At 36.2% G+C, this 13,559-nt stretch overlaps 1 protein-coding gene across 1 annotated transcript in view; it reads left to right on the top strand.

Moving 5' to 3' along the window:
* Positions 1-13,559, top strand: part of FRK (fyn related Src family tyrosine kinase) — a 119,814-nt gene that overhangs the window by 67,811 nt on the left and 38,444 nt on the right. The window contains exon 2 of the mRNA XM_027848626.1: positions 1,364-1,485. Coding sequence (XP_027704427.1) covers positions 1,364-1,485 — 122 coding nt within the window. The remainder of the gene's footprint in view (positions 1-1,363; positions 1,486-13,559) is intronic.

Below are 13,559 nucleotides of genomic sequence, written 5' to 3'. Positions count from 1 at the left end.
AGACTCAACATATAAAAACCTAGAGTATGAAAATGCATTAAAATGCATTAAAAAAAAGACTCAACATATAAAAACCTAGAGTATGAAAATGCATTAAAATGCATTAAAAGAGCTACAAACAAAGTGATATGAAAATTGAAAGGAGATATGGAGTAAATCCCTAATAGTTGGATTTCAGGCATCATATTATTTTGGTGGAAGAGATTTTTTTTTTGATGACTTTCCCTTCACTCCTTAAATTATAGCACACAAGGTCTTTCCTCTCTTTAAAGTCAGTTCTTATATTGCTGAACTGTTGTGCTTACAGTAGTAGATTAGAGCACAGGTATCAAACACGTGGCCCACAACAGCTCTGAGTATGTCCTCAACTAGATTAAAATGTAATTGGGAAATATTTAACAAAATAAGTATAAACATACAATAAAACATAGTTAATATCAATATGTGGCTTTCTAAGTCAACTAGTGCCCTTAAGAATCCTTATGTTTAGTGGTCCCCATTTTAATTTGAGTTTTACACCTTTGCCTTAGAGCATGCAGATGAGACAAGAGTCACAGACATTTTCTCTGCTGTGTCTGTCAGTTAGATATTCCCTGGAGTTGGAAGCTTTTGAAAATGGTAAAATAAAACTTTAAAAATAAAACTCACCTGGATTTTCTATTCACATTTTACTGTAAATGATTTTGTCTTATTTTCCTAAGAGATTAGTACTACTGGAATGGGAACTTTAATTGTAGGGAGTTCATGGGTTTAAGGAACAATTGGGAAAATAGCATGATTAAGTGGAAAGATCTTTGGCTCAGAAATCACAGTACCTGGGTTCAAATTCTATCTCTGACACTTACTATCTCAGTATCCTCAGGCAAAGTCATTTAAACTCAGAGTCCCAGTTTTCTCATCTTTAAAATAAGAGTTTTGGAATAGATGGTCCCTAAGATCTCTTCCAACTCTAGTTCCAAGATCCTGTGAATTTTGAAGAACTTTGATGAGGGGCTACCTTTAGGAAGTGAAAGGTCCACTTTAGGGCATAGGGGACCTGGGGAGATAAAAGAGTGAGGCAGTGCTTCATGGGGAGGATCCAGAAAGGGAGAAGAGGGAACATTGAAGGAAAACTTCACCTACTTTGCAGTTTTACCCAGGATCCCAATAGCAGCCACAACTCCTGTTTTCAATCTCCCAAATTTACTACCTTTGGCATCTATGTGTTAAGTTGCCAGTATTCACTCTAGAAATATTTCATAAAGATCACAAAAACCATAAAACACAGTTGAAGCTTCAAGACTCATTCTTACTGGGTATCTTGTTCTTTCTTGACAGGCAGAGTATTACTGGATAATTAAAATGTGCATATCTTTTGTTATAGGTGGTTCTTTGGTTCAATCAAGAGAGCAGAGGCGGAAAAACAACTGCTATACCCAGGAAACCTGAATGGTGCCTTCCTAATTAGAGAAAGTGAAACTCAGAAAGGAGACTTCTCCCTTTCAGGTATGGAGGGTTTTGTGTGTGTGTGTGTGTGTGTGTGTGTGTGTGTGTGTGTGTGTGTGCGTGTGTGGTGGGGGGGTGTAGGAATCAAGGGTGAGAGGAGGTTACTAACTAACTACACGGTATTCCAAAAGTCTTCAGGGCAGGTAGGTGGTATAGGGGATAGAGAGTTAGGCCTGGAGTCAGAGAAAATCATCTTCCTGGATTCAAATCTGGCCTCAGACACTTACTAGCTGTGTGACACTGGACAAGTCACTTAACCCTGTTTTCCTCAATTTCCTCATCTGTAAAATGAGCTGGAGAAGGAAATGGCAAACCACTCCAGTATCTTTGCCAAGAAAACCCCAAATGAGGTCATGAAGAGTCAGATATAACTGAACAAAGAATGAACAGCATTCCAGAAGTCTTAAGCTATTAAAGCTTAAAACCACACAAAGACTTTTAGATACGTTGTATAAGCTTGGGGGCCTTGTTTACGGTGCATCTACTATGGGATCATGGGAGTATTCATTTAAACTCTGTTCTTTTTGTTACCCATGTAAAAGCAATGAAGTTAAGTATATTGTAATAATTCTTAGGGGTGATGGAATAATTAGTGAAGGATTTCAATCTATGGCTAAGAACCAGTAGTTTCAAAACATAATTTCTCCACATTAGTTCTATGCAGTCAAGATACAAAAATGGAAAAAAAAAATGTGTTCAGGCTGCATCTGCCCATTTCTACTATATAGGTACCTTTTAGGAAGAGAATATGTAGGAGTCAGATGCTACACAATTATCAAATTGGTATGGCCACAATTGAAATTAACTTTTTGTGCTTACTTACTGTTGAACAGTAAATAGAATATGAATTGGAATACTGTATTTGACTATTTTTAAGTAATCCCATTACTTATGAGAAATTAACTATTCCATAGCTTCTCATATTTACAACTTTTTGTTAAGTTAGTTATGTATGCAACTACATTCCTAAAAAAAAAAAAGAATAGATGGGACTCCCCCTGCCCCATTCTTCTTTTGTTGTGTTTATATGATTTTTGTTTTCAAAATTATGTACTTTTTAGAAGTGTTTTGCATCAGGATGGAATATCCTTTCTTGAAATAAACACTGTGACATGATGGAAAACATACTGGATTTGGAGCCAGGGGGTTTGTGTTTGAATACTACCTGTGCCATTTATTTCTTGTGTGACTTTGGGCAAAATTACATACCCTTTGTAGATCTCAGTTTTCTTATTTCCAAAAGATAATCTCCCTGTAATATATTCCCTGAAAGTTAGAATAGATTAAATGACTCCATGAGACAGGAAGAAAAATTAAAATGAAGAGGTTAAATGAGAGAACCTCTAAGGTTAATTCTAGCCTCAAATCTATGATTTTATGATTCTAAGGTTGAAGTCAAATATCATTCATCTCTTCTACAAGACCTTGCCTGCCCTCTGGGATCATTTCTTCCTTTGAAAGAGAAATTACTCTATCCACCAGTTTTTCCTAAACTAATTTGGATATGGAATACTTTTGTGCTTGAAATATCTTGGCAGGACTCATAAATGCTGCTTTAGTCTCGAGGCAAATTTGGAGTTATGGAATGGTCCTGGGATAGATAAAGGTTGGGAAATTTTCAAAGAGAACGGAGAAAATTAAAGTTATTTTCAAATGGAAAAATTATTGTACATAATAAACATACTTAATATATAATTATTCCATATTTAATCTTTTAGAGGGAAACTTGCTGGCATTTAAATTTTTCAATGGAATCTCTATTCACATTATTATGGGACACAGATGGAGAGAGGTTGGTCTATCCTAATCTAATTTAACAAGGAATCCATTAAGCACCTAATCTCTGAAGATACTATATTTATGCTTTGGGGACAAAAAATAATCCTTGCATTCAAAGAGCTGACCTTATATTGAGCTGCTTAAATTCTAGACAGCATATGTATACTTGCATTATGCATATCTTTACTCCCAAACTAGATTATAAACCCCAAGGAGGCAGAGATACTGCAAATACAGTTTGATAACCCCAAAACTTAGTGTCTTGGGCTGCACACAGCAAGTATTCAATGAATATTGGTTGATACAAATAAAATTGCTTGTTAAGTACTGGTATGTCACTATCTACATGTCTAATTTCTCCTAGGTGGGACAGTAGCAAAAGGGGAAGAGAACAAGAAGTTATGTCCTGTATGATTGCTCAGTATCAACACAAACATTCCCCTAAGTTTTAGGAAATCACTTCTGCTTTGAACTATGAGTTAGACATTTTAAAATCATATCTATTTGTTATCTAGACCCAGTTGTCTCCAACTGTGTCCTGGTGCACAACTTCTCCCTGCACTGAATGCTCCATGTTCCTGACTATACTACCATTTCCAGTGTTCACAGATTTCTCTGTCTGTCTACTTGTGCCTTCCTGGGATAGAAAAACTGACTTACTATGTTTTTTTTTTCTTGATTTCCTGATAAGGACTCAGTGTGGTGCATTTTTGGAGATCTGATCAGAGTTGTTGAGGGGTGTGTGTGTACGGAAAGCTTGGTTGTACTTCTTGTTACTCTACCCTAGGCTCTGCTCTAATAACTATTTGAAGTTCATATATTCATAGAATTTGAGAATAAAAAGGGAACTTTACAGAGATAAACTATGAAAAAAATTGTAGTGAGTCATTTTGCTATCCCATGGAGGCTTAAGGAGAGAGAAAGACTTTGTACACTGGGAATGCTGGTATAGCCAGGAATAGTCATGTGGAACATTCTAGTACAGGGAGAAGTTGTGTGGTAGAACAAGAGATGCTGAATCCAGCAAAGAGGGACCCAACTTTGTGCAGAATACAGGAACAAATTTCACTTGCCCACTTTATTTCTTGCTACCCAGTTCTGGGTCACAGATCCAAGGCTGATTGAGGAAGGTGGGTGGTGTTTCAGGAGGAGTGGTTATATTTGGTCATGTACTTTCCATTGTTGTTTAGAGCTGTCTTGCCATGGGATATAATGTCTGACATCAGGAAGCAGCCTGGAAGAGTGAGCAAATATAAAATAGCATCCCACTAATTAAAAAGCTATAATGCTGACAAGGATGCTTAAGACACACAGAAGAAAAGAATGATCCCCAAACATCTACAAGCAAAACTCCAACAGAAAACATGGCTAGGGCACAAACTCAACTAGAATTCCTGAAAGAGATGAAGCAAGAATAAAAAAGATAAAAATAATTTCCAAAACCAAATGAGAGTACAAGAGGAAGAAAAGGAAAAGAAGTGAGAGATCTAGAAGAAAAATATGTAAAGAGCATTAACAACTTGCTACAAGAGGTACAAATCTTGACCTAGCAATAAACTCCCTGAAAATTAGAATGAATTAAATCAAAGCTCATGACTCCATGAGACAACCAGAAATATTGAAAACAAAGTCAAAAGACTGAAAAAAATTAGAAAAAAATGGAAGGTATCTCATGGAAGGTATCTCATATTCAACTGACCTTGAAAATAGATTGAAGAGAAAAAAAAGTTAAGAATCATTGGACTGCCTGAGAATCATGACTAAAAAAGAAGTTTAGATATCAAGAAATCATTAAAGAAAATTATCTAGAACTCTTAGAACAAGGGGACAAAGTGGAAAGATAATTCTTTCTCTTTCTTTCTTTCTTTCTTTCTTTCTTTCTTTCTTTCTTTCTTTCTTTCTTTCTTTCTTTCTTTCCTTCTTTCTTTCTTGCTCACCTCTTGAAAGAAACCCCAAAATGAAAATTCCCAGGGGCATTTTAGCCAAAACTCAGAGCTTCCAGATACAATATAAATACTACAAGCAGGCAGAAAGAAAGCATTCAAGTACAGAGGAGTCTCATTCAGAATCACACATGATTTCATAGCTTCCATTATAAAATAATGAAGAACTTTGAATAAGATATAGGGAAAGAATATAAGCTTATAACGAAGAATATTTTACCCAGCAAAACTGAGTATAATCCTATTGGGGGTAGGAAATGGATCTTTAATGAAATAGAAGACTTGCAAGCATTTGTGATGAAAAGACCATAGCTGTGTGGAAACTTTGAAGTTCAAATACAGGAGTCAAGAGTGAGCCATCATAAGGAACTAAATTAGTACATGGCTTATGTACTAATATGAGAAGATAAACTCTATCATCTTCAGGGTCATAGAGGAAGTCTAGTTAGACTGAGGACCTGGGAGTGGTTCTGTTATTTTTTATGATCTTAAAAAAAGAAAGAAAAGTGAGGAGAGGAGAAATACCCTAGGGGAATGAGAAGAATGAAGGAGGGGGAAAATGATGTCACATAATCAGGTTGCATAAGGAGAAGTCTATACAAACAAGAAGAAAGGAGAAGGGCACAGTTGATATTTGAACTTCACTCTCATATGAACTGGTGGAAAGAGGGAAAAATTTACATTCACAACCACCTATCCATTCACACCCACACTCTTTCTCCCTGTCATACATACACACTGCTAGGTACATAAATGTTGTTGTTCAGTCATTCAGTTGTGTCCAACTTTATGTGACCCCTCCACCATAGCATACCAGGCTCTTTTGTTCTCCATACTGTCCATGGTTTTCTTGTCAAAGATCCTGGAGTGGTTTGCCATTTCCTTCTCCAGTGGATCACTTTTTGGCAGAACTCTCCACTATGACCTATGTGTCTTGGTAACTCTGCATGGCATAGCTTATAGTTTCATTAAGTTATGTAAGCTGTCCACTATGACAAGGCAATGACCCAGGAGGAGTATATATAAGCACACATATCCCTTAATATGGAAATTGGAGAGAAGGGAGAGGGGACTTTGATGAGTGAGAGGAAAGGCAAATTAAGGGAAGGATTAATCCTAAGCAAAACAGACTTTAAGGATGTATGTTTATATTATGTATGTCTATAGCATTTTTTGAAGGGCAAAGAAATGGAAACTGAGGGGGTGCCCACCTATAAGGATTTTCTGAATAAGTTATGATATATGAATTGATGGAATACTCTTGTGCTGTAAGAAATGATAAAAGGAGTGGTTTCGGAGAAACCTGGGAAAATTTTTATGAACTGATGAAGAATCAGGTGAGCAGAATAAGGAGAATGATTCATATAGTGACAATACTATAAAGACAAAAAACTTTGAAAGACTTAGTAACTCTGATCAAAGGAATAACCACTGTGGATTCCAGAGGACTCACATGATGAATTATGCTATTCACTTCCTGATAGAAAGGTGATGGACTCATAATGCAAATTGAGACTTTTTTTGGGGGGAGGAAGGTCACAGCCAATGAGGGGATTTGTTTTGTTTGACTATATGTGTTTATAATAAGGGTTTTGTTTTTATTCTTTCTTAATTGGAGGGGAGGGAAGCAGATGGAGATAAGGCAGATTTTTGTTGATTAAAATTTTTTAATTCAAAAAACTCCTCAAATAGGGTATTGTTACTATAATGGCTCTTTCAGAGGAGCTCAAGCATTGACCCTACCAATTCTTTCTCTGTGAATGAACAAGAGTTATGGGGTTCTGTGACTCACTTCCATCTCAACTTCACAGTAAAGAATATTAAAGATTGAAGGGAACTCTGATACTATCTAAGTTCATCCCTCTTATTTTGCAGATGTGGAAATTCATATACCCCCAAAGTATAGTGAGTTACTCCATTGGAATAGGACTAATTTATGGCAAAGTCAGGTCTAGAATGAAAGGCTCTAGATTGTTAGTTCATGCTCTTTCCACTAAATCACATACTAATTCATGAAACACAGTTCCAGAGTATGTATATGAAACATACTGATTTATGTGATAGTATTCACTCTTCTCATTTTGATTACACTTACATTAACATGTGGCAGATGCTCTGTGTAGAGTATAAAAAATGACTGGCCAATCTTTATGCCTAAATCATACCAATACATTACTCACACAAAACTGCTTATTTGAATGCTGCTATGTTTGTTTTTCCATCTTGTGCCAACACTCACAGCTCAAATCATAGCCAAAAGCCAGATTAAAAGTTTTGAGTTAGTTTGAAAGAAAAGGATGGACTAATATTTCCTGGATAGATGACAAATGAGAGTAGCAGTCATGAAATAATTCCTGTGATCTGTACCCGGGCTTCAGTGAGTAGTTTAAATATCCTCTTAGAAGATATTGTGGAATAAAAAAACAAGACAAAACAAAAACCAACAGCATGAGAGGACTTAGGACAAAGGACTCAATTATTAGAATATTGGCAATGGAGTGCTATTGGTCTGTGATAATACTGTAGAGTATAATTATGGATTTAGAAAGCTTATACAGACCTTGCTTAGAAACCTGAATATCATTTTGAGAGCCTTTTCAACAAATGCAGATCATTTATAGTCTTTTAAACAAATGATCTGACTACTTTGTGTTCCCCAGGAGCCACAGTATATATCATTCAGGAATCTGGAATGACATGTTTCCTTATTGGATATAAAGATGTGCCAAAGAGAGAGTAAAAGAGACTTTGTATAAAAATGTACCTATTATGCATATATGTATTGTTTGTATGTATGTATGTATGTATAAATCTATCATGACTACTGATTACCACTAATGCTCTTCAGATGTATCTCTCATGGATTCATTCCATGGTGTTATGGATATCCTCTTAATCATTCAGAATCCATGATTTTCAATTTTGCTGACTGCAGTGTTGATAAAAGAACCCAACTTCATTCTTTCTCTGTCTCTCTGACTCTTCCCCATTGCTTTTCCTTAGAAGAATTGTCTTCATTCTTTGGAACTCTATGGTAGGTCAGCTGTCATGGAAAAGCTTTATGAGGGAGCATGATTTATTGATGACTGATTTGGCATTGAGAGGTGGGAGTCTGAGGTCAGGGTCAGTGCTAATTGGATGATTGTGATATTGCATGACTGTTGACAATTGTGCATTTTTGAGTAGATCCACCAAAGGAAATTGGATGGTGACAGTTTACAAAGCCGTAAGACACTAATTAGGTGTAAATTACCATGTATCTTTTTGGATATTACACATTAGTTATGATAGTTAGAAAATCGATCTTCATTAGGAGTGTGACTGGTAGTGCTAGTGTTCCTACTGGTATTTGTCACTAGCAGTAAATTGTTTTTTTGAAGTAAAGCATAAGATTCTTACTGTGTGTCAGTTGGTTGTGATATTGAATTGTCTCAATCACAGTATTAAAAGAAAATTGTTATCATTACAGCTAATAATAATTTGGTGCTTGGCCTTCAGTGGGTATTTATTATTGTGTGAAATGTGCCCTAAGATGAGCACTGAGGGCTAGAATTTATCCCTATATGAGCTTTCCTGAAAAGATACCAAAGCCCAAATTATATCTCTTCTGACAGTGTAATAGTTCTTTAAGTAAAAACAAAATAAACCACAAAATAGTAGGGAACCTAATAGAGTTAGCATTAGAATTTAAGTACAGTTGCCAAATGGCCAGAATTTTAGTGGAGTGGCAGCGAGGTGGCACAGTGGATAGAGAACCGGCCCTAAAGTCAGGAGGATCTGAGTTCAAATCCGGCCTCAGACTAAACACTTGACACTTACTAGCTGTGTGACCCTGGGCAAGTCACTTAACCCCAATTGCCTAAAAAAAAAAACCAAAAAAAAAAAAACCAAACCAGAATCTTATTGGAGAAACTGTGCTTGCTCTTCTTAATATGCCATATTTTGGTGTCTGGACTTTTGATTCTAGACCTATGTGGGGAATTCCTGGTATCAAAATTCCTGCCACTGCTGCAGCTCTGCAAATTACATTTAACTTATAGATTTAGAGAGTTGCCTGGGGGCTCCGAAAGTTTAAGTGACTTACCCATGGTCATACAGCTAGTATGTGTCATAGGCAGGACTTGAACCCAGGTCTTTTTGACTGCAGACCTAGCCCCGTATTCATCATGCCACGTTGCCTCGCTGTCATATTTTGGCCATATAACATTTTGATTTTGATAACCCTAGAAACAAAGTACCATTCTTTTTACTAGATGTACCTAGTTATTAGGGGAAATTTTTTAAAAAAATGGTTAATTAGTAAAGAAATGACAGGACTAAAAATCACAGTGAGAAAATTTTTATTATTTGGTATCTCACCCTAGATACTTTTATTCTCTAATAAGATAAGATAATCTATGTAGGGCATTTTGTAAACCTCAAAGCACTACATAAATATGTGCTATTATGAATAGTAATTTTCTATTCCCACAATATAGCACCTTATTTTATACTGCCTTGTTTACTGTTTCATTATGTATGCCTTTCTATACACTAGATTATAAACTCCTTGAGAGTTCTAACTATGCTTTATATTTTTATTTTCAAATTTTACTTATTGTACACTTAGCAATTATCAACAAATACAGAGTTCCCTAAGAAATTGAACTTGATTACTTTTTTCAAAAGGAGTATATATATATATATAATTTAATTTTTTACTTAAGTTTATTAATTTCTGTAAATATTAAGTTTGATTTATTTACATAGATGTATTAAATTACATTTAAGAAGACAATGACAGAATCACCATTGCTTGAACTTTTGTTTTTTTCTGTGCATTTAAAAATATTTTATGAATGCTCTTTTTTTATATCTATCACCACTCATTAACCTCTTCTCCCCAACTAGCCTTTCTTTGTAACAAAAATACTTTGATCACTTATAATAAGAGAAATGCAAATGAAACTAACTGTGAGATTCCACCTCACACCTATAAGATTGTCTTGTACTCCTTTTGTATCATCCTGATACTTGTCAAGGAGCCAGAAGCTTAATAGTCGCCCCAGGCCTTGATGACTGATCAGGGGAGATGTGTTTCTCATCACTGATTGACTTCTAGAAGAGGACATGTCTCAGAGCCCACTCATCCTTGTACACAACTGTCCCATTAATAGTTTTTTAAATATAGGACATAGAACTTTGTTCCTCTCTCATGTACTTATCATACTCTTGTTGTTCAGTTGTTTTCAGTAACATCTGATTCTTCATGACCCTGTTTGTGGTTTTCTTGGCAAAGACACTTGGCAAAGAGTAGTTTGCCATTTTCTTCTCCAGCTCATTTTACAGATGAGGAAATTGAGGCAAACAGAGTTAAGTTACTTGCCCAGGGTCACACAGCAAGTAAGTGTCTCAAGCTATATTTGAATGCAGGTCTTTCTGACTGCACGCCTGGCTCTCTATCCACTGCACCACTTTAGCCACCTCCATCATGCTCTAGTTTGTACAATAATTATTTTATACATTTTATATGCCCTAATAAATTGTAAGCTTCACGAGGACAGAGACTGCCTTATTTAATCATATCTCCTTCAATGCTTGGCATAGAACACTACACAAGATAAATATATTTTTTAATTGCCTTGATGGAGTGTGTGGGGGAGGAGAAAGTATTCAGTGTGGGAACATTCTGCATCCCCCTAAGTACTTAGGTATTCAGTCTGGTACATGAGGGTTTGTGTTTTTTAATAATGGTAAAAATCCATTGTACCAAATTCAGCTACCACAAAATGTTCTATGCTAGGGTCTGGAATTACAAAGATGAAAAAAATTATAATCACTCCCCAGGAAGAATTTATTATTTTAGGGTAGATATGGAATGTACATAAGGTAGGTAGAAAACTAGCTCTGTGAAGTTGTACTCCTGTAGAGAATGTATCCTAGAAGACCTTGTCATTTTTTTAAACCTTTATACAAGAGAGGACAGACTCCTTCCTCCAGTTCCAGAAAGAGCAGGTGGCCCTCTCAATACTTTGTTATTTTCTGTAAACAGTTCTCTGCAGGTAGCCAATACCCAAATGCTGGCAGAATTGGCACTGCCGTTCTATTAGGACTCAACCATTAAGAAGCGAAAAGGAGCAGGGCCCCATGACTTTTTTTTTTTTTTTTTTGGCTAGGCAATGGGGTTAAGTGACTTGTCCGGGGTCACACAGCAAGTAAGTGTTATGTGTCTGAGACTGGATAAATCAGGTCTTCCTGAATTCAGGGCCAGTGCTCTATCCACTGGCCTCATGGCTTTTTCAAACCTCTTAAGTTTGGGCCTGTGGAAGACCACAAATAATTCTTCTGTCTGCTCAGTTTCAGGCTTATTTTAGAGACACCATCTTTCTGCCTGAAGTGTAGTTCTTTCTAGGTAATCTGTTTCTTATTCAAACGACAATTGGAAAAAGGTTATCAAGTGCAGTGTTGTATTCCAACCCTTCATCAGGGACTGGACCAGGACCAACAAGTTACTTCCCAGAGGCCACTGAGCTTCTGCCTTTCTTTAGCAACATTTCAAGAAATGCTGACTTGACCTATTTGGGAATCTGTGCATGGTAGCAAAAGGCTTTATGTAAGTAATGTGATGCTGTGGCCCGAAGAGTCTATTCCTATTACCCAGGAATGGAAACAAAATTCTTTATACACCAATAGGTGCAAGTTAATGTCTGATTAGGGGGAAAATTACTATTTGAATTATTGCTACAGCGAGAACTTGTAGAATCTGGAACATTCCTTGAGATGAGTTAAAGATGTTCTGTTATTTTCAAAAAGTGCACATGTTGCAGAAAGAGATTTTCATGTTAATGATCCCAGCATCTAGTATAAAATATATTAAATTTTAAACATGTTGGTGCCATCTCAGAAAATGCCTTTTAATTAAAGCCATAATTTAGTTGTGTTCAGCTTAATTGAGAATGTCATTGCTTATAATAACAAAGGACTTTTTTATTGTGAATAATGTAGTGGGCCCAATTTTTTATAACAAAGCTTATAAGGATGCATTATATTTCAAGTGTCTTAAGTAAGTACTCCATAACACTAGGCTACCATTTTATTTTATAACACATATAGATGTGTATGTATCTACATATATATGTGTAAATATGTGAATATGAATGTGCAAATGCACAAAGGGAAAGATAGTGAGGCTTAGGGCCTGCATACAGGATAGAATGCTGGACTTGAAGTCAGGAAGAACTAAGTTCAAATCTCATAACAGCATTCAGTAGTTGTGTGACCATGGACAAGTAACTTAACTTCATTTGTAGAATTGGGATAATAGTTGCATCGTAAAAGAGAGCTCTACCTCTAGGTTAGTGTCTAGAGAAGTCCCACAGAGTTATGAAAACTGACCAAAAAACTCAGAAGGTTGAGGCATTTTTTGAAGGAAGTTTGATTTTTGTTATGGAAAGTCTCGTTAGCAGCAGTCAGATCAGTAGGTGATTAATTAAAACAGCTAAAAATATAAAATGATTTCATATTCTGTATGATTCCCTTTTGTTTCTTAAGTGATGGCAGTGAATTGCCAAAGAGAAGAGGGTCTATAAACTATAAACGAATTCAATTGTTATTTTGTTAGATGTGAGCTACCTTTGTCCAGTGACCAAATCAAAGAACCTCACCATCTCTAGGAGATCCTTCTATCATTGCAACTTTGTGCAGAACATTGCCACAGTAGTGAACACCGGTGCGGAGCACATCTCCCTGTTTTATCCCTTGCTTGGTATTGATAAAGGATAACTGAGCAAAATTATGTCTGTGCTCACCCTTATCAAGGAGTAGTATATGGTCTTAACTTATAGAGGAGCCTTGTTGGAGAAGAGTCATAAAGGCTTTATTTGCTTTACAAATTAAAAACAAAATTCCCCATCATCAAATAGTAAACACAATAGTACTGGGTACTCCAAAGCTTCTATTCACGGAAGCATTATTTTGATTATATTAAATTTTAGTATTCTATAAGATGAGTGTTCCTAAAAGACTTTGGTCTAGCAATCTCCATGGGCAAAACCAAGTGGATGCAGAATGAACATTGCCCAGATTATAGCATTCAGTTGGATGCCATAGTGGAATTTTCAATCAGTAGCTCTTGGACAGGAACTCAAGATGGACAATGATCTTGGCTCAGAATTGTACAGGAGGGAAACATGCTACATTGAAGAGCAACTAGGTGGTGCAGTGGATAGAGCAGTGGGCCTGGAGTAAGGAAGACCTAAGCTCAAATCCATCCTCAGACACTTACTAGCCAAGTGACCCTGGACAAATCATTTAATCCTGTTTGCCTCAGTTTCCTCATCTGTAAAACGAGCTGGAGAATGAAATGGCAAATCA

Source organism: Vombatus ursinus, unplaced genomic scaffold, assembly GCF_900497805.2.
Source record: "Vombatus ursinus unplaced genomic scaffold, bare-nosed wombat genome assembly UNPS02006779.1, whole genome shotgun sequence".
Classification (NCBI taxonomy): domain Eukaryota; kingdom Metazoa; phylum Chordata; class Mammalia; order Diprotodontia; family Vombatidae; genus Vombatus; species Vombatus ursinus.
Note: the sequence above shows the minus strand (reverse complement) of the source record. Positions and strands in the feature narration are given on the sequence as shown.